Below are 19,817 nucleotides of genomic sequence, written 5' to 3'. Positions count from 1 at the left end.
TACTTTTAATGAGTTTTTATTTATTTGCTTTGTATTTATGCCATACATATTTTTATGTGTACCTTTTGGCTCCCCTCATTAGAATGTCAGCTCATTGTGAGTAGAGATTATTTCATTCTTCGTACCTGAATTGTCAGTGTCCAACACAATGTCTGGCACACAGTTGGTCTGTAGTAAATATTTTCTAATTGACTGACTGAGTGATTGGTAGGGAGCTGCGGTTCCATTGCTCAAATGCTCTTTTATCTATTTATTGAAAATTGTTGCTCAAGTTTTGGTAGGTTGGGAGTTTTTGTGTCCCTGGTGCTTAATAAAAGCTTTTTGAATGAATGAATAAATGAATTACACAGAACAGGGTAAGAGTGGAATGAGAAAATATAGCTCCATGTGAATTATTATTTACTGAACACCACTGTACAAATGTCCAGGTGAGTTAGTGAACCTCATCCCAAGAAAGCCAGTTTCATTATTAGTCCTAAACAGGCAATACAAACCAGATGGAATGCTAAAGGGGACTAGCATTACTCTGATCTATGGTCAAACTGGAATGATCAGACTAGTCTTAAGAAAGAAAAGGGAACAGGTGATTCTCACCATAGAATGAATACATCACATTCTAGAATGACCTCACAATCAACATAACATCACAATCACACAGGGTTCCCCAGAAAAAGAATGATTAAAACTTGAGGCAGGACCACTGAGGAAGAAGTTAGACTGGATGACTTTTCAAGTCCTTTCTAAACAGAGAATTTTATGATTCAGAAAATAAAAAACCCAATTCCCTAATAGCACTCCTTCCATTATCTATGCACAATACAAGGGACTAATCACCCTCCCAGTATTCTCTGAATTCAGTCACTGTCCTGAATACTGCCAGGACCAGGACTGGCAACTGCAATGGGATTAGAGAGAATCACAAGCTTAAAAATCTCAACCCAAATAACAATTCAGTAATTTGAAGGATTTTAAATTTTGTACCTACATACAGAAGAATAGAGTGATAAAGAATGACTGCTTTCATAGATGATATGCAGTTGCATTGAGTATATCCATCAGTCTACATACCTGGGATAGATAGTACAAAAGGGCACTGAGCTGGGCCCAGAGTTGAGTTGGAAGAGAACAGGCTGTGCTGCCACTGAAAACTATAAAGGTCTTTTAATGACCTTATATTTCTCATGAAACAAAGGTCAGTCTTAATACCATTATTCTTCTGGTGATGTTATAAGGCTGCCAGAAATAGAATATTACAGTGTCTAAAGAAATGAATTTGAAGAACCACAAAAGTTCAGTGGAGACATACAAAGGGGGGCATAAACAAGGCAACAAGGAATTATGCAGAAGACATGTCAAAAACTTCATCAGAGAGATGTATGATTGGGGGGAAAAAGGTGGACTGGTCACATAGGAGTGAGAGAGAATTCAAGCCGGGGTGGAGCCAAAATGGCGACATAGAAGTAGGAAAGCTCTGTAAGCCCTCTCCATAACCACCTCAAATACCTATAAAAATGACTCTAAACAAACTTTAGGGCTACAGAACCTACAAAGTGACAGAGAGAAACAAAGCTCCCGCTGAAGACGGCCCAGCAGGCTGACGGGAAAGGTCCATCTCAGTGTACTGGGAGCCAAGCCCAGCCCTGTGTGAGCCAGAGGTTTTAGCCTCAGGGCATCCATGACCAGTCCTGGCTGGAGAGATTTCAGAAGAGTGGATCACCAGCAGCTGTGGCGGTTTCCAGAATTATCAACCCACAAATGCCAAAGACAAAGTGAGAGTTCAATGTGAACTTTGTGGGAACAGGGGGTCTGGGAGTGCGGTCCAGCCTCTGCCCCTGGAGGGAGAAGTGGCTGAGGTGCCGTGGCTACCTCTGCATGGCTGCTTCAGAGCTCCTGGTCTACAGATTGTAGGGGGATCAAGCAACCAGTCTGAGGGGTAATTGCTCTTGCTTTAACCTGCTTGGATCTGGATTGCTGTCTAGGGTGGAGGTCATGGGGTGCATGACCAGTGTGCCAGAGCCAGTGGAGGCTTCAGAGAGGGCACTCAACTAATAGCTCCGGCAGCTGAGAAAAACCCAGCGATTTGGGACAAAGCTCTCCTCTCTGAAGGCAGAGTTCTACTGTGGCAAAAAGCTCAAGAGTCAAGTGGTTAAGAGGCAAAATAAGCAAGTGGAGGAAGTGGGGCATGCACAGTGGTCCGACTTTGGATTCCTTTTTTGGGCACAATAAGGATCAAGGCATGGAGCAGGAGGAAGAAAACAAAGTCAGAACTACTGCACCAAAAGCTTCCAAGAAAAATATGAACTGGTTTACAGGCCATAGAGGAGCTTAAGAAGGATTTTGAAAACCAAATAAGGAAAGTGGAGGAAAAATTAGGAAGAGAAATGAGAATGATGCAAGAAAATCATGAAAAGTGCATCAACAACCTGACTGAAGAAAATAACACCTTAAAAAATAGATTAACTCAAATGGCAAAAGAGGCTCAAAAAGCCAATGAGGAGAAGAACGCCTTAAAAAGCCAAATTTGCCAGATGGAAAAAGAATTTCAAAAGTTTACTGAAGAGAATCATTCCTTCAGAATTAGACTGGAGCAAATGGAAGCTAGTGACTTTATGAGAAATCAAGACACTATTAAACAGATCCAAACAAATGAAAAAATACAAGGCAATGTGAAATATCTCATTGGTAAAACCACTGACCTGGAAAATAGATCCAGGAGAGATAATTTTAAAATTATTGGACTACCTGAAAGCCATGATCAAAAAAAAAAAAAACCTAGAAATCATCCTTCAAGAAATTCTCAAGGAAAATTGCCCTGATGTTTTAGAACCAGAGGGCAAAATAGAAATTGAAAGAATTCACCCATCACCTCCTGAAAAAAATCCCAAAATGAAAACTCCTAGGAATATTATAGCCAGGTTCCAGAGTTCCCAGATCAAGGAGAAAATATTACAAGAAGCCAAGAAGATACAATATGAATATTGTGGAAACACAATCAGAATAACACAATATCTGGCAGGTTCTACAATGAGGGATTGAAGGGCTTGGAATATGATATTCCAGAGGTCAAAAGAGCTGGGATTAAAACCAAGAATCACCTACCCAGCAAAACTGAGTATCATGTTTCAGGGGAAAATATGGTCATTCAAAGAAATAGAGAACTTTCAAGCATTCTTGATGAAAGAAGCAGAGCTGAATAGAAAATCTGACAATCAGATACAAGAAGCAAGAGAAGCATGAGAAAGTAAACAGGAAAAGAAATCATAAGAAACTTATCAAAGTTGAACTATTTACATTCCTACATGAAAAACTATAATTGTACTTATGAAACTTTTCTCAGTATGAGAACAGTTGAAGGGAATATAAATGTGTGTGTATATATATATATGTGTGTATGTATGTATATATACATATATGTCTATATAGGAGGGTAAATGGGTGTATGGATACATATGTGAGTGTGTGTATATATGTGTACAGGTATACATAGACAGATTAAATAGGAAGGTATGATACTTAAAAGGTGAAATTGAGAGGTGAGAGGGGAATATAATGAGAGGAGATGGGGAGAGACAGAATGGGGTAAATTATCTCATATAGAAGAGGCAAGGGAAAACTGTTACAATGGAGGGGAAGAACAGGAAGACAAAAGGCAATGAGTCAATCTTACTCTCATTGAATTTGGCTTAGGGAGGGAATGACATACCCACTAAATAGGGTATCTAGCCCTATAGGAGACTAGGGGGGAAGGGGATGAGAGGGGGGATGATGGAAGGGAGGACAGCTTGGGGCGGAAGGAAGTTGGAAGCACACACTTTTGTAAAGGAACATCAAAGTGGATAGAATAGGATAGAACAAGTGGGGATAGGGATAGGATGGAGGGAAATATAGTTAGTCTTTCACAATATATCCACTATAGAAATGTTTTGCATAGGTACACATGTACAACCTATATTGAATTGCTTATCTTCCCAGTAAGGGTGGGTGACAAGGGAGGAAGGGAAAGAATCTAGAATTCAAAGTTTTAAAATCAAATGTTTTAAAATATATATATATTATTTTTTATATGCAACTTGGAAATAAGATATACAGGCACTGGGGGAATAGAGATTCATCTTGCCCTACTGTTAAGTCAGAGGGGGATAGGGGAGGATATAGGAGAGAGCAGATTGGGGGAGGTGGTATACAGTGGGATCACTGTTTTGGGGTGGCGGGTAGGGGAAAGACGAGGAGAAAATCTGTAACTCAAAATCTTGTGGAAATGAATGATGTAAACTAAAAATAAACATAAAATTTAATTTTAAAAAAAGAGAATTTAAGGACAGGCCAGGTGCACAACTTTCAACCCACAACATCAAAAGAATAAAAGAAAGGTCTCTAGCACATCAGGTAGGACCCCACCCCCGCAGAAGTACTAATGGGAGGATATGGCTGGAAACGGCACACTGTGGGCAGGCATGGATGACTTGTAAGTAATATTGTTGGAGAAAATACTCACGTCAATGAAATCATAGAGTCAACTGGTGGGTCTGATCTCAAACATGAGAAAACCAATCTTTTCCTAAAACTCACGTAAATAAAAACTAAGAATATATAATTATATAAATCTTATAAGAAGATCATAGGTGTATATGATGGCATTGGAAAACCACTTTGGAACAACAATAAATTGATCACCAGTCAATTTCATCAGTTTTAATCATGAAATCAGAATACAAGGTGCATAATATAGTTATGTAGCTAAATATAAAATAGATTTCTACCACCTGAATTTGCTTAATTCATGAATTATGAAATCATAAAAATATTTAGCAGAAACACAACCATCAGAATAATTACCTTCAGTACTCATGTCTGGCGTAGGCATCCATACATAAACCATTCCTTCTTCTTTATAGAGCTTGATCATGGTCTCTGGAGTCATGGGCTCTGGGTAGCGGTTGCAACCTGATGAATTCTGTATAATATCCCATTCGGTCTGAAAGTTCATTACTGCTGTCACCCCTAATTCATGCTTCAGTTTGATAGTTACATGCTCCAACTGTCGAGGACAGCTTCCTAACCAGATATTTGGGAGAATCCTAGAATTTAAAAGTAGAGAGAGGTATCATGGTGATTTAATGTGATAAGGGATACATAAAACATTATGTCAAAACTTCAATTAACAAGAATGCCCAGACAATGAAACATTTAGATTTCTGGTTAAATGGAACTCTCTGCTTCAGTTGGGTAAGTTGCCTCACTGACTTTCCCTACATTCTTCTAACAATTATACTACTCATTTCTGCTTGTGTGTTGTTGTTTTTTTTTCCATGCAGTTCCTGCCAATGTTACCACAACTCCTTAACAATAATTTTATCTTTTAAAGGGTAGAGGAACCAAAAAGGGGAAATTTTATTCTAGATTAGATGCTCATTCAACAGAGAAGAACTGGTTACTAAGAGCAGAAACAATGACAACATTGGGGAAAGTAACCACTTTCTCCTAGAGTGTATGACAAAAGAAAGGAAAATTGGGCAGTCTTACATGGACCCTATTATTTTGGGATTTTAAAGGCTAGAGAGAAAAGTAGGTCTTACCTCATGGACCAAAATTCTACCGGAGAAATAATGCCTAGAGGGATATGAAATTTTCAAAAACGTAATTCTGAAGACACAAGTGAAACAATTTCAACAAAGATGAAAAAAGGTGTTCTAGAGCTCAATGAAGATGAATAGAAATCACACCAACAAATTTGTATTTTTACAACATATATACAGAAGATGGAAGTAAATTTAGGTAACAGAGGATGAACACAAAGGCATGCCATTGTTGTAAGAATAATGTCCAGGGACCTAAACTTCAGAATGTGCTGAGGATGACAAGAAAAACTTTTAAAATTATTATTTTTAGCTACATTGAAGAAAATAGGATGATCTATGTAGGATAAGACCACTTCTTAGGGTGGATGTAAGGATAGATGCCATAGATAGAGTGCCAGGCCTAGTGTCAGGAAAATTTGAATTCAAATCCAACTTCTGACATTTACTAGCTCCATGACCCTGGGCAAGTCACTTAAATTCTGTTTGCCTCAGTTTCCTTATCTGTAAAATGAGGATAATAATAGCACCTACTTCCCAGGGTTGTTACAAGGATAAAATAAGAAAACTGTAAAGTATTTAGTACAATGCCTGGTATATAGTAAAAATTATATAAATGCTAGTTATTATAATTATTACTGGTATTATTATGATCTGACAATAAAGAAAAGGCAGATCTGCCCCAATTTTTTTTCTTCTTTTATCTCTGCCAAAGGATTCAGAAAGGACAGAACAAAAATGGCCAATAGGGAATTAACCACCAAGTTAAATAAGAGTACTCAGCTGCATAAATTCAAGTTGCTGGAATTAGATAAGCTAGGCCCATCCTTGGGCATTGAAAGAAGTAGTTGATAAGACTGCTGAACTATTTTACCAAAAGTAGAGTTGAAAGATTATGGAGAAGAGAAGTAGCATAGACATACAAAATGTCCTGATTTTTTTTTTCAAACAAAAGTACAGGGACTACAAATTACAGACCAATGGCCCTGACTTCAATTCCTGGGAAGACTCTGCAATGAACTAAGCAAAATTTGACTGGTGAATATCTCAAAAAGAAATGCTGATCATGAAGAATTACCACAGCTTCATCAAGAACAAGTCATACAAGATCAACCTTCTTTATTTTTTGTTTTTATAACAGTTACTAAACTAATACATTAGGGGGATACTAAAGGTAAATTTTGCTTAGATTTCAACAATGTATTTGATCACATTATGTCATAATATTTTTACAGGAAAGACTGGGAGTTATGGGCTAGATAAAAGGGATAATAGATGGATTTAGAAATGGCTGAATAGATGAACTCAAAGAGTACCTAATAATTTCAATGTCTTTGTGGAAGATGGTAGTCACTGAAGTGCCTTCAGGGATTTGTGCTTTGTCTTATGAAGTTTAACAGTTTTACCAAGGATTTGGGGAAAGGAACTGATGACATTCTTATCAAATTAACAGAAGGTAAAAAGTGAGGAGAGTTAGCTAATATAAAATGACAGAGTAAAGATACAAAAAGATCGTTAAAGACTAGACATGGGTCAAATCTAATAAGCTGAAATATATTTAAGAAGGATAAGTGTAGGGGGTAGCTAGGTGGTGCAGTGGACAGAGCACCAGCCGTGGAGTCAGGAGGACCTGAGTTCAAATCTGGCCTCAGATATTTAACACTAGCCTTGTAACCATGGGCAAGTCACTTTACCCCAATTTCCCTGCCTTCCCCCCTCCAAAAAAAAAAGGACAAATATAATCTGACACTTAGGCTTTTTTAAAAATCTACTTTTTAAGTACAAGATGGGAGGGGTGTGGTTAGATAGCAGTTTATACGACAAAAATCTAGGGATTTTAGTGAATATCAAACTCAATGTTATATGACAACCCAAAGTACTAATGGGATGTTGGGCTATATTTATAGAAAAAGTTTTGGAAATAAGGAACTAATATCCCACTGCATTCTGCCCTGGAATATAACATCGGGGATATTATGTTTGGTTCTAAATATCATAGTTTAAAAAAGAACAGTGATAACATGGAGAACATTCCAAGGATGGAAACCAGGATGATGAAGGTTTTTAAGTTAATGACATATAATGAACAAATGATAGAAATAGTAATGTTTCACCTTGGAGAAAGGAAGACTCTGAGGGTTTGTATATGACAACTGTCTTCAAGCATCCAAAAGGTTATTGTATGAAAGAGGGTTAGTCTTGCTCTGTTCCCCCACCATTCAGGAGCAGAACTAAGAGAAACATTTGGAAGTCACACCAAAAAAAGGCTAATTGAGGCTAACTAAGAAAAACATTTCCAGCACTAGTTATCTGTAAGTGAATAGCCTTCCTTGAGAGTTTTCCTCTTCAAGCAAATGCTGAATGATCACTTCATAGGATCATAGGACCACAGACTTAGAGATGGCAGGGCCCTTTGAGGTCATCTAGACCAAACTACTCATTTTATAAGTGAGGAAACTGAAACTCAGAAAATTTAAATGACTTGTACACAGTATACTCAGGTCTTGTGATTCCAAATTCAGCATTCCTTCTACTGTACCATATTGCTTGTTAGATATGTTGTAATGGAAAGTCTTTGGGGGGGCTACAGGATGAATCAAATAATTACTGAGGTTTAGATTTTATAATTCTAAGATTCTGGTACATTCATATCTCATCCATTTATTAAGGACCAGTTTTTATGTTCTATCAGTTATCTGTAAAGTCTTCCTTGACTACTCTCTCACTGATTTAATTTAATTATCTCTTCTCCAAACCCATTTGAATTTACTGTTCATTTTCTATCATACAACTTAGTACAGAGGTCTCAAAAATAAAATCTTTTGGAAGAAAGAGTGGTTATGGGGAAATGGGGCTATGTGAAGAAAATGAAGCATGATGGACAGTTTTATTTTAGGCTAATAACTGGATATATTTATTTTGACAAACACTAGCAGACTTTAAAAATGTAGCTTCCCCTGCAACAAAGATCTAAGTAAGCACCAGAAGGAGTAAAGACTGGAAAATCTAGAAGGAAAACACAATGGGTCATTTTTCAAGCCTAAGATCACAGATGTGATCCACAGGCTAGGGTCCCTAAGACTCTAAACAGGGCTAGGCCATCAGCACAGGCTTACCCAGAATGGGCTAGGATTGCCGGCTCAGCGTCATAGGGTTCAAAAAGAGCTTGGTCAACAGTGCAAGACTGCTGAGAGTAGACAGAGGAATTAGCCCTGGGCCACCAGCATAAGGGTACCCAAAATGAATCTCAAATCAGTTCCAGTCCCCAAAGCTAGACCAAGAACACGTTTGCTCTCAACCTGCTAATAAGCCTTTCCAGCCAGCAGACAGAGGTTGAGGACAACAGCTATATACTTAAATAGATAAGGGCAAGTCTTCAGCTGTTGCCTAAACTCAAACTGAGGACGGGAGTTTGAAAAGCCCAGGGAGATAGCAATCTGACCATGCCCTTGATCTGATAGGGTATGGCTCACTGAAAGTACCTCCCTGCCTATGTGTCCCTAAAATACTCAGTACTCAGTACCTGAAAAACATCAAGACTAGAACTTAAACAAGACAAGCCAGAACCATACCAGGTCAGAACAATCCCACCTGAATTTTTCAGAGCCTAGACCTAATACAAAATGCAAATCTTGGAAGTAAGACTAGAAGAATGAGCAAACAAATTGGGGGAGGGGGGAGAGTCTGGGGGAGGGAAGAGAGAAAGAACTATTATGATGCCAGAAATGCCCAAAACAAAAATCCAGAGTATCAAGAAGCAAAGGCTCAAAGGAAAACACAGCTTGCCCATATGATTAGCTAGAATTCCTAAAAGCAAAAAAAAAAAAGAAGGAATAGGTTTTTTAATAGTTAAATATAAATTAAATGAAAGTGATAGGGAAAAGAATTGGGAAAGAAATAAGAGCTTTGGAGGAAGGACTTGAAAGAGAATTAAAAGCTTAGCACAAGAAGTACAAAAATCTTACTTAAGAAACAGACTCTTAAAATTAGAACAGACCAAAGAAAAGTTATTGATTCTATGAGACAAGAAGAAATAGCAAAACTAAGTCAAAAGACTGGGGAAAAAAAGAATAGGTAAGGCATCTCATAACAGAAACACCTGGCTGGAAAACAGACCCAAGGAGAGCTAATTTAAGAATGACAACTTAAAAACCATGACCAAAAGAAAAAAAGAGCCTACATATCACATTTCAAGAAATAAAAGAAGATTGGCCACACAAACAAAAGTAATGCAGACAAAATTAGAAGGAAAACAGAAAACTGGGGGGAAACTACAATAAGTTTCTCTGATAAAGGCCTCATTTTTCAAGTATCTATGAACTGAGTCAAATTTATAAAAATAAGTGCCATTCCCCAGCTAATAAATAGTCAAAGGATATGAGGCAGTTTTCAGAAAAACAAAGCAAAGCTATCTAAAATCACATGGGGGAAAAATGCTCTAAATTACTACTGACTAGAGAAATGAAAATTAAAACTCTGAGATACCACATCACACCTATCAGATTGGCTAACATGACAAAAAAGGTAAATTACAAATGCTGGAGGGGCTGTGGAAAATTTGGGCCATTATTGCATGGTTGGTGGAGTTGACTACTGATCCAAAAATTGTGAAAACAATTTGGAACTATGCCCAAAGAACTATAAAACTGTGTATACCCTTTGAACCAGAAATACCCTATTAGGTCTATATCCAAAGAGATCAAAGGAAAGGGAAAAGAATTTATAACAGCTCTTTTTGTGGAGACAAAGAATTAGAAATTGAGGGGATGATCATCAACTGGGAAATGGTTGAACAAGTTGAGGTATACTATTGTAACTGAATACTATTGTGCCAATAAGAAATTATGAGCAGGATGGTTTCAGAAAAACCTGAGATTTATATGAACTCATGCAAAGTGGAGTGAGCAGAAAAAAAAGAACATTGTACACAGAAAGAGCAATCATGCAAAGGTGACCAACTGTGAAAGACTTAGGTAATATGATTAAGAAAATGATCCAAGACAATTCCAAATAACACATGATGAAAAATGCTATCGCCCTACAAAGGGAGAACTGATGAACTCTGAATTCAGACTGATGCATACTCTTTTTAAACTTTCTTAATTGAGGGCGGGAATGAGAGGAGTGTTTGTGTTTTCTTTTGCAAAATGGAAAATATGGAAATATGTTTTGCACAACTTCATGTGGTAACTAATATCAAATTGCTTGCCTTCTCAAGGAGGGGTAAAGGGAGAAAATTTGGAACTCAAAATTTTTAAAATTGAATGTTTAAAAGGGTGTTTTTTACATGTAATTGTGAAATATTTAATGAAATTTAAAAGAAAAAATATTGGCCAGACATATTAGAAAAGATGACAAAATAAAAACTTCCTGAAAGAAACTCACAGAAACAGCATAAAGTCAAGTCAATAATCACTTACTAAACATTTATTATGTGACAGACACTGAGCTAAATTAGGGGAATAAAAAATAGAAGGCAATAGAAACAAAAAGAAATGCAATCCCTTCCCTGAAGGAGCTTGTATTTTAATAAGTGAAGATGACACATGAAAAGAAGGGGGAAAGCTTGGGAAGGTGGGAAGGAGAATACTTGTGCAGGAGCATAATGGATAATGTTGAGAGTCAGGAGTATATCCTGAAGAGGAAGCTATCAAGTCAAATAAAAAATACTGTAAGGAGAGAGAGAGAAAGCAAGTGTCAAGGGAACCAGTCAGGATCACATAAGTTTCAGCAGCTACCACTTTAAAGTAATGGAGAACATGGAATGTCATATTCCAAAAGGCAAAATATATGGACTTAAACTAAGAATAATGTACCCAGAAAAACTGAGTATAATCCTACAGGGAGAAAATGGATCTTTAAGGAAATTAAAGTCATTCAAATATCCATAATAAGAAGACCAGGGCTGAGGGAAAAGTTTGAAATACAAACATGGGAGCAAAGAGAAACATTAAAAGGAAGTTCAAGGGGATCTTTAGCATGTTCTGTTTATATTCTAACTGGAGAAGCAGAGGGGAAGAATGATACAAATTTCGCCTCAGATACCTAATGTTATCATGAATCACAGAAGGAGTCAAATAAGACAGAGAGCCTGGGAATGATTCCGTTATATCTGATGATCTCAAAAGAAGAAATAAAAGGTGAGTGGAGGAGGATATGGTCAGGAATAAAAGAGAAGGAATGATAGAGAATACTTATTCTCTGACATAATTATAAAACACAAGTAGAAGTCTACACAATTGAGAACAGAGTAGGAAAAAAGGTACCAGTTTTTCCCTTCATGGGCACTGGTTACATTTTTTAATTTGCCAGGCATCCCTTTAATAAAACAGGAAACTAAGCCAGATCTATAATGTCTATACCTTCATAAATTGTGATGGAAAATGCCACAGAGTATTTTATTTTGTTCTTTAAGTTGTCAGCATAAATCCCCAGCCAATTTGTTCATGCATTCAGCAACTGGGTTCACTAACAAATACATTTTTAAAGGCTTGCTATTTATCCAAAACAAAGAATTTCAGGTCTTTAATAAACATAATTTTATGAAGTCACCATCCATAAAGGGCTTCGATCATTTTGCAATGGTCTGCAACGAAGCAAAGCTTGCTTGAACTGCAGCAGCATTCGATTTATTCACTGCAGTAAACATATTTTGTTGTCCTCATAAACCTTACTTTAGCAGACTTTACTTTCTTCTCTCAGTTTTCCTTCTGAATTACAAACTTTTCTTTATGACTAGTTCCACAGTGACAATACAAACTATTCTATTGCCACTGACACACTTTTATTAGAAACAAGGCACAACAATTTTCCCTTTCATAGAATGAAAAAGCTTGAATATGACTTCTATTGTCCTGTGATTTTTTGCCATTGATATGGCAGATAACATTGATTAGTTTTTAACAATTTCTTTTAAATAATGAAAACATGATTAGCATTAAAAAAAAAACCTCTTGTAAGAGCAAAAAAGACAACAATGCGGGGCAGTTAGGTGGTGCAGTGAATAGAGCACTGGCTCTGGAGTCAGGAGGATCTGAGTTCAAATCCGATCTCAGATGCTTGACACACTTACTAATCTTGTGACTTTGGGCAAGTCACTTAACCCCAATTGCCCTCCAAAAAAAGAAAAAAAAAGATAACAATGAATTAACAAAAAACAGTCATGACAGAATTTCATATCCAAGCTAAACTAGTTACTGACAATCTTTAAGTTTTATAATGATACATTTAACATAAGAGTATTTCTAAGATATATTTCTATACTTATTAATATGCTTATAATATCACTCTTTAGTATATATCATCTTAAATATTTTCTACCATAATGCTATTTATATAAATATTTTTAAAGGAAAAAAATGGTGAATCTAATTGCATATTTTTCTTTTCTTTTTTGCTTTCTGGAGGGCAATTGGGATTAAATGACTTGCCCAAGGTCACACGGCTAGTTTTTGTGTTAAGTGTCTGAGGCCAGATATGAACCCAGGTCCTCCTGACTCTAGGGCTGGTGCTCTATTCACTGTGCCACCTGGCCACCCCCACATTCAATTTGCTAAAGCAAAAATAAAGACTTCCATGAGTCTTTTCAAACATGGTGATTCCCACACTTATTTAATGTCATATAATATTCCTTGATAGATATATCCAAAAGAAAACATGATTCTCTGATTAGAAATACCAAAGTATCTTTGCTAAAAATATCCACCATTGTGAGAATGCCTTTCACAGAGTCCAAATGGAAAGGGATTCCCTGTCTTCTGGGAGTTCTTAAGCACTAGTTGTATCATAGGTCTCTTTGAGTCCATGGGCACCTTCTCAAAATAGTGGTTTTAAATTAATAAAGTAAAAGACATATAATTACAAAGAAAACTAACTATACTGAAATACAGTTACAAATATGTATATTTTAAATTCACTGGTCCCAAGTTAAGAATCCCTGCCCTAGACGGTCAACTCTTCCAAATATTCCTATATGTGGCTATCACTGAATACAAGTTGTTCCAAATGAGAGCTACAATTACTCAAAAGAAGGCCCTAACAATTCACACAGGTAATGCAGATAGAGGAAGAATGACTATATCTGGACTACTGTTAAATGGGCAACTCACTGAGTTGGTCCATTACTACACATCTTATACAAATACTGCAGATGACCAATTAAAAGAACTGCACAAGAGAAAGAATGAATTCAGGAAAATATGATTCCATCTGATTTCAGGCTGCTTTTCTGACATAAAAACCCATAGTTTACATACCAGTATTCCTTTGGCAATGCTATATGGTAATGAATCACGGAATACCTAAAAAAAAAATCAAAATCACAAGTAACCCAAAGGCTAATGGGGAGGTGCATGGTTTGTCCAACTACTTCCTCCAAAGGTTACCAGTGTAATTAGAAATTTACCTAACTGCTAAATTCAAAGGTCTTTCCTCCAGTCTTATAACTCTCTCTTTCTAGATACACTGTCCTCTTTAGGTTTTCATGATGCTTGCCTGCTCTGCTTGATCATTTCTCATCTGCTTTGCTGGATTATCATGCATGTCTTGCCCCCTAACTATGGGTGTTCCTCAAGGCTCTGTTCTGGTTCTTCATTCTCTCTATATACATTTTCTCAATTAGTGACTAAGTTATCAGCTTCCATAAATTTAATTATTTTTTCTTTGCAAGTCTATATCTATATGCATCTCTCTCTATCTTTCTCTTTTCTATGTCTCTCTCTTCTTCTCTCTATCTCTCTTTTTCTTTCTCCATACAGACTCATACAGATAGATATACATAACCGTCATCTAGTATAGGCACAGTCTGTCACTGAGATTATCATAAATGATATTCCAGTTTAACATAATTGAAGACAGTTTGTACTCCACTGGCATAATCTTCAAGAACCCAGGACCAAGGAGGCATTTGATCAGGATTTTTATGGAGGCAACAGAGTCTGTTGTCTGCTTACCAACTAAATACAATGAGGTTCGTGACAAACAAGTTGGCCACAAACAAGTCTTTGGCTATGACTAGACACAAAAACAAATAAAAATGCAAACCATTCTTTAGGTCTGTGTAGAATATTTCGCTTCTACAGTGACAGTGATAAAATGGTAGAAAAGTTTTAAAATCATCTACAAACATTAATTCAACTTTTGGTCACCTAAATAGATCACTGTACAATGATTAATGTATTGGTAGGTTAGGATATTTTGGAGAAAACAATTTAATCCATTTCACAAATTGGCATGATGATTACATAGAATGGGATATCACTTTAAAATATAAGGAGGCAAAAAGGTGAATATGCTACTATATCAATAATTAAAAGTAACTGCTTACCTTCTGCTTTATGTTTCCATTTTCTCTGCATTAATAAAATTATACAATGACTTTTGTTTTGCTCTCTCTTTCACCTGTACATCAATTAGTCTTCATTGTCAAAAATTAAATTACATCATGGCAGAATATTAAAGTGAATCATCTTGATTACCACCAGGTTCTGGGATGAACAAGGTGTTGGCCTCTTAAATGTCTAAGAGGGATGTGGCAACTGCACCACCCTAGTAGTCCCAGGGCATATTGAAAACAAAGCATCTTCTCCTCTTCTACATGCTACTTCCCTGGCCTTCCTGATCCCTTTTCCAGATGTACTTTGGTTTGATTTAGTCTTCTGCTCTATAATCTGTCCTTCCTTCATGACCACTGGGATACAGTACTGCTTGGTCTCTTTTAATGCTCTCTTGTTTCCATGTTAATATCATGGCTTTGCTCCTGCCTTACACTTCCATATTATCTTTTCAGTATCTTACCACTCATTTCTTTCTACTTTACCTCCATTCTCAAAGGGACAAGCATTTGAGGCTTACTCATAGCTATTCACCACTCTTGAGATGACTATGCTATACTACCATGGGAAAATCAATTCATCTCTCTGGGCCTGGGTTTTCTTACCTATAAAATGAAGGCATTGAATTAAATGGCCTCTTAAGATTCTTTGCAGCTCCAGATTTATGATAATATGACCCTATAAACTGTAACCAGTAAATTCCCTCTGCCATTCCACTAGGTCTCCCTTGCTTTGTGGCCCTGTACGCTGTGTGAGCCTAAAGCAACAACGAAATAGAATTAACCCCACGAATTCCAGTGCTCAGACTCAAAGGACAATAGGTGAGCACTATTCATTTCTCAGGGTTCTCAAAGAATACAGAGATGCCACAAGTTTATCTAACATAATCCAACATATATTTATTAAGTACTTACTATGTGCAAGGTTACAAGGTACACAGAGAGGCAACATGTCATGGTAGATAGAGAGCAGAGCTTGGAATCCTGGATTGAAGTCTTTCGTCTAAAATATACTAGCTATGTGACCTTGGCAAGGCACTTAAGTTTTCTGCCTTTCTCAAGGCAACTAAGACAATAATAAGTCACAAAACAACTGCAAATCTACAGTGGTAGAGAATAATTACAGAATAAAACATCAAAATAAGGGCCCAGTAGAATTTCCACCCAAACTTTGCCAAATGGTGGAAGAAGAGCTCATAAAGATACAAAGGTGATGAATGAAGATTAGGTATTCAGAGCCTACAGTACAAGAAAACAAATTGCCCTACAAGAGTCAGGAGATTTAATCACAGGACCATAAAGCTAGAAGGAATGTCAAGATATTATCTGGTTCAGTCTCCTGTCTTCAGATGAATTTTAAATCACTAGGAATCTTAGGGCAAGTAAAGAAACTAAGAGGAAAAACTTGGTGTCTTAAAAATATATGTTTGTCTTTATATGTACACACTCGTTACAGAATCACAGCAAGTGTCAGAGTCAGAAGGGACTTCACAAACCATGCATACAACCCATACCTTTACAAGCACACCCTCTATATCACAGCTGATAAGGAGTTATCCATCTTTTGCTGGAAGACCTCAAGTAAGGGGTTTCTACTACCTGCAAAAAAATCTCTTTCCACATTTAGATGGTTCTAATTGACAAGAAGTTTTTTCTTAACATCAAGCCAAAATTCACCTCTTTGAAACCTTTATTCATTGTCCCTGGTTCTGTCCTCTGGACCAAAGAAACCAACTTTATTTCACCTTCCATGTGATAGTTTACAAATACTTAAAGACTTCCAATATCTTCTCTTTTCTAGAGTAAAAATCCCTAATTCCTTCAACAAATCCTCATATGGCATGACCTTTAGTCCCCTCAGTGTTCTGGTTCTTTCTCTAAATATTCTCCATTTTATCAATGTTCTCCCCCAAAATGTATCATTCAGAGCTGAACATAACACTCTGAATGTGGTCTGACCAGGATAGCATTAACTTTCTTGGCTGACATATCACACTAGTGAATCATATTAAAATCACGATTTATTAAAAATCCTAGATATTTTTTATCTGGCCACTCTTCCCCAATACTATACCTGTAAAGATAATTTCTTGAATCAAAGTATGTAGGATTTTGCATTTAAACCTATATAATTTCATTTTATTATTTCACTCCCTACATTCTATCCATCTCCTTCTTGCCAACACCTTGAAGAAACTTCTATCCTGGTGACCTGCTGTTCTGAATGATGACAACTGGCTTCCCAGACCACTATTTTTTTTCTCAATTACGTAAGTCTTTATTAAGTGCCTTTGACGTTCCAGGCATTGTGCTCTGGAGAAAACAGGTCCAGTCCTCAAGAAACTTACAATTTACTGGAACAACATTAAAATGAGAAACTTTTTAACACATTCATCCCAGTATCTAGCACATAATGTATATTTAAATGTTTTTAAATTTTTTTTAAATAGGAGTATTTCCAATTACACATAAAGATAGTTTTCAACATTCATTTTTATAAGATTTTGAGTTCCAAATTTTTCTCTCTCTCTTTTCTTTCCTCCCTCCCCAAGATGGCAGTAATCTGATATAGGTTATACATATGAAATCATGGAAACATATTTCCACATTAGTCATGTTGTAAACGAAGAAACAGAAAGAGGAAAGCCACAAAAAAAAGTGGAAATAATATGCTTCGATCTGCATTCAGATTCCATAATTCTTTCTCAGGATGTGGATGGAATTTTCCATCATGAGTCTTTTGGAACTGTCTTGGATCATTGTATTGCTAAGAAGAGCTAAGTCAATCATAGTTGATCATTGTGTGATGTTACTGTTACTGTATAATACTACGTTCTCCTGGTTCTGCTCACTTCACTCAGCATCAATTCATGTAAGTCCTTGCAGGTTTTCCAGACCACTATTTCAGAAAAGTCTCAGATTCTTCTTGACAGTCTATTCATCTCCTTCTCATCAAATTACTTACTGGCTTACTTTTCTCTTTATCATTCCAACCACAGTTCCAATACCATGAATCAAGAAGAAATCTGTTCTGCCTGAACAGGGAGTCTCAATCTAGTTCCCTATGATCTCCCAGGGCTACCATCCCCTTTCTTTCATGTTTTCCTATTAGTATATAAGCTCTTTAAAGGCAGGGACTTTGTGCTTTTGTATCTATATCCCCAGTACTATATTTGGTACGTAGTAAACAATTAATAAATACTTTTCTCATTCTAGCATCTTAACATCTTTTTGGATTCTCTCATTCATACAAGATATTGGCTATCCTTCTCAGCTCTAATCTGCTGCCAGTTTGGTAAGCATGTCATTTGTGTTTTTATATAAATCATTGATAAAAATGTTAAATAGGACAAGGTCAAGCACATATCTCTGGAGCAATCTATTAAAGACTTCCTTCCAAATTGACACTGAATCATTAATTACTACTCAACCAGTTTCAAACATATCTAACTATATTGTTTGCTAGCCCGTGTCTCCATCTTATCCACCAGAACAGTATAGGAGACTGTCAAATGCTTTGATAAAATCCAACTAAACTTTCATCTACAAATTTCTGATCTAACAATCTAATAATGCTGTCAAAACATGAAATCATACCAGTATGATAAGGTTTTTTTGAAGCCTTGACGGTTCTTCATGAACCACATCCTTATCTAGGTGGCCAATTACCTTCTCTTTAATAATACATTAAGAAAATTTCCAGGAAAATCTAAGATGAAATGTAAGTCTACAGTCTGAGATTTCATTTTTAATCATGCTATTTACCCTTATCCAGCCTTGGGGTTGTCCTGTCTTCAAGGACATTTCTAAGAAAACTAACAGTGTTTCAGCCATAATATCTACCAGTTCTCTTAGTACCATGGGGATAGAGTTCATCTTCAACTCAGAACTAAGAGGTAAGTTTCTTGAGGGTAAAAACTTTTTCCTTTCTTCTTTGAATCTTCAGGGCTTAGTACAATGTTTTACATATACTAGGTGATTAATAAATGTTTGAATTGAATTTAATTGAATCAGGAACAGGTAAACACTCTCTTACTATTTTAATACTTATCTTGATTATAAACTCATTATCAGTAATTTTTGTTCTAACCTTTGCAATCCATAAACCATTTCTTTCATAGAGAAAAGAGAAGCAAATAAGAGGTAAGTAGCTAAGCCTTTTTTCTGTCATCATTTATCATCATTCCATCCATCCTTAACAACAGTTTTATCCCATGTTTGATACTCCTTTTTCCTCTAATGTAGATAAAAACAATAAATATTTTTGTTACTCATATATCCTTAATATGTCTTCACCCATTCTGAGTTTAAGCATTCCTAACACTATTCTTACCAAAGCATCCCATACTTCTGGATTCATCCCTCAAGTGTCCAATCCTGCTTCCATCTTCAAGATACTTTTATTCATATCTTGTGCTTTTATATCACCTTCATTTCTAAATATATACATCCTCACCCTGTCCCACACAGCAATATGTTCCTTGTAACACGAATTTTTTAAAAGAGAGAGAGAAAAATCAATCACCTACCTCTGGAAAGAATGATAAATAGGAACATTTTCTCAACTCTTCTCTAGTGTTAAGCTCTTTAGTTATTATAATTATGGTACTCAAGTTTCTCTCTCTGGACTTTTCCATTTTCATTGTTATAACAATTCAGACAAGTATTTATCAGGCTCCTAGTACATGTCAACCTTTTACAGGCAGTTACATGGCTCAGTGGACAGAGCTCTGGGCCTGGAGTCAGGAAGACCTAAGTTCAAATCCAGCCTCAAACCTGGGATGTGTGACCCTGGGCAAGTCACTTAACCTCTGTTTGCCTTAATCTACTGGAGAAATGGTAAACCTCTCTAATATCTTTGCCAAGAAAACCTCAAACAGGGTCATGAAGAGTTGGACATGACTAAACAA

General features: G+C 36.5%; 1 protein-coding gene across 1 annotated transcript in view; it reads right to left on the bottom strand.

The window, feature by feature from the left end:
* Nucleotides 1-19,817, bottom strand: part of EPM2A (EPM2A glucan phosphatase, laforin) — a 174,163-nt gene that overhangs the window by 7,561 nt on the left and 146,785 nt on the right. Inside the window, exon 3 of the mRNA XM_069069734.1 lies at nt 4,837-5,078. Within this exon, the coding sequence (XP_068925835.1) occupies nt 4,837-5,078 (242 nt within the window). The remainder of the gene's footprint in view (nt 1-4,836; nt 5,079-19,817) is intronic.

This window comes from Petaurus breviceps, unplaced genomic scaffold (genome assembly GCF_028583685.1).
Source record: "Petaurus breviceps papuanus isolate PSGF00001 unplaced genomic scaffold, PetGlider_PUasm1.0 90784, whole genome shotgun sequence".
Taxonomy (NCBI): Eukaryota; Metazoa; Chordata; class Mammalia; order Diprotodontia; family Petauridae; genus Petaurus; species Petaurus breviceps.
The sequence above is the reverse complement of the archived record's forward strand: the minus strand, read 5'-3'. Positions and strand labels throughout refer to the sequence as shown.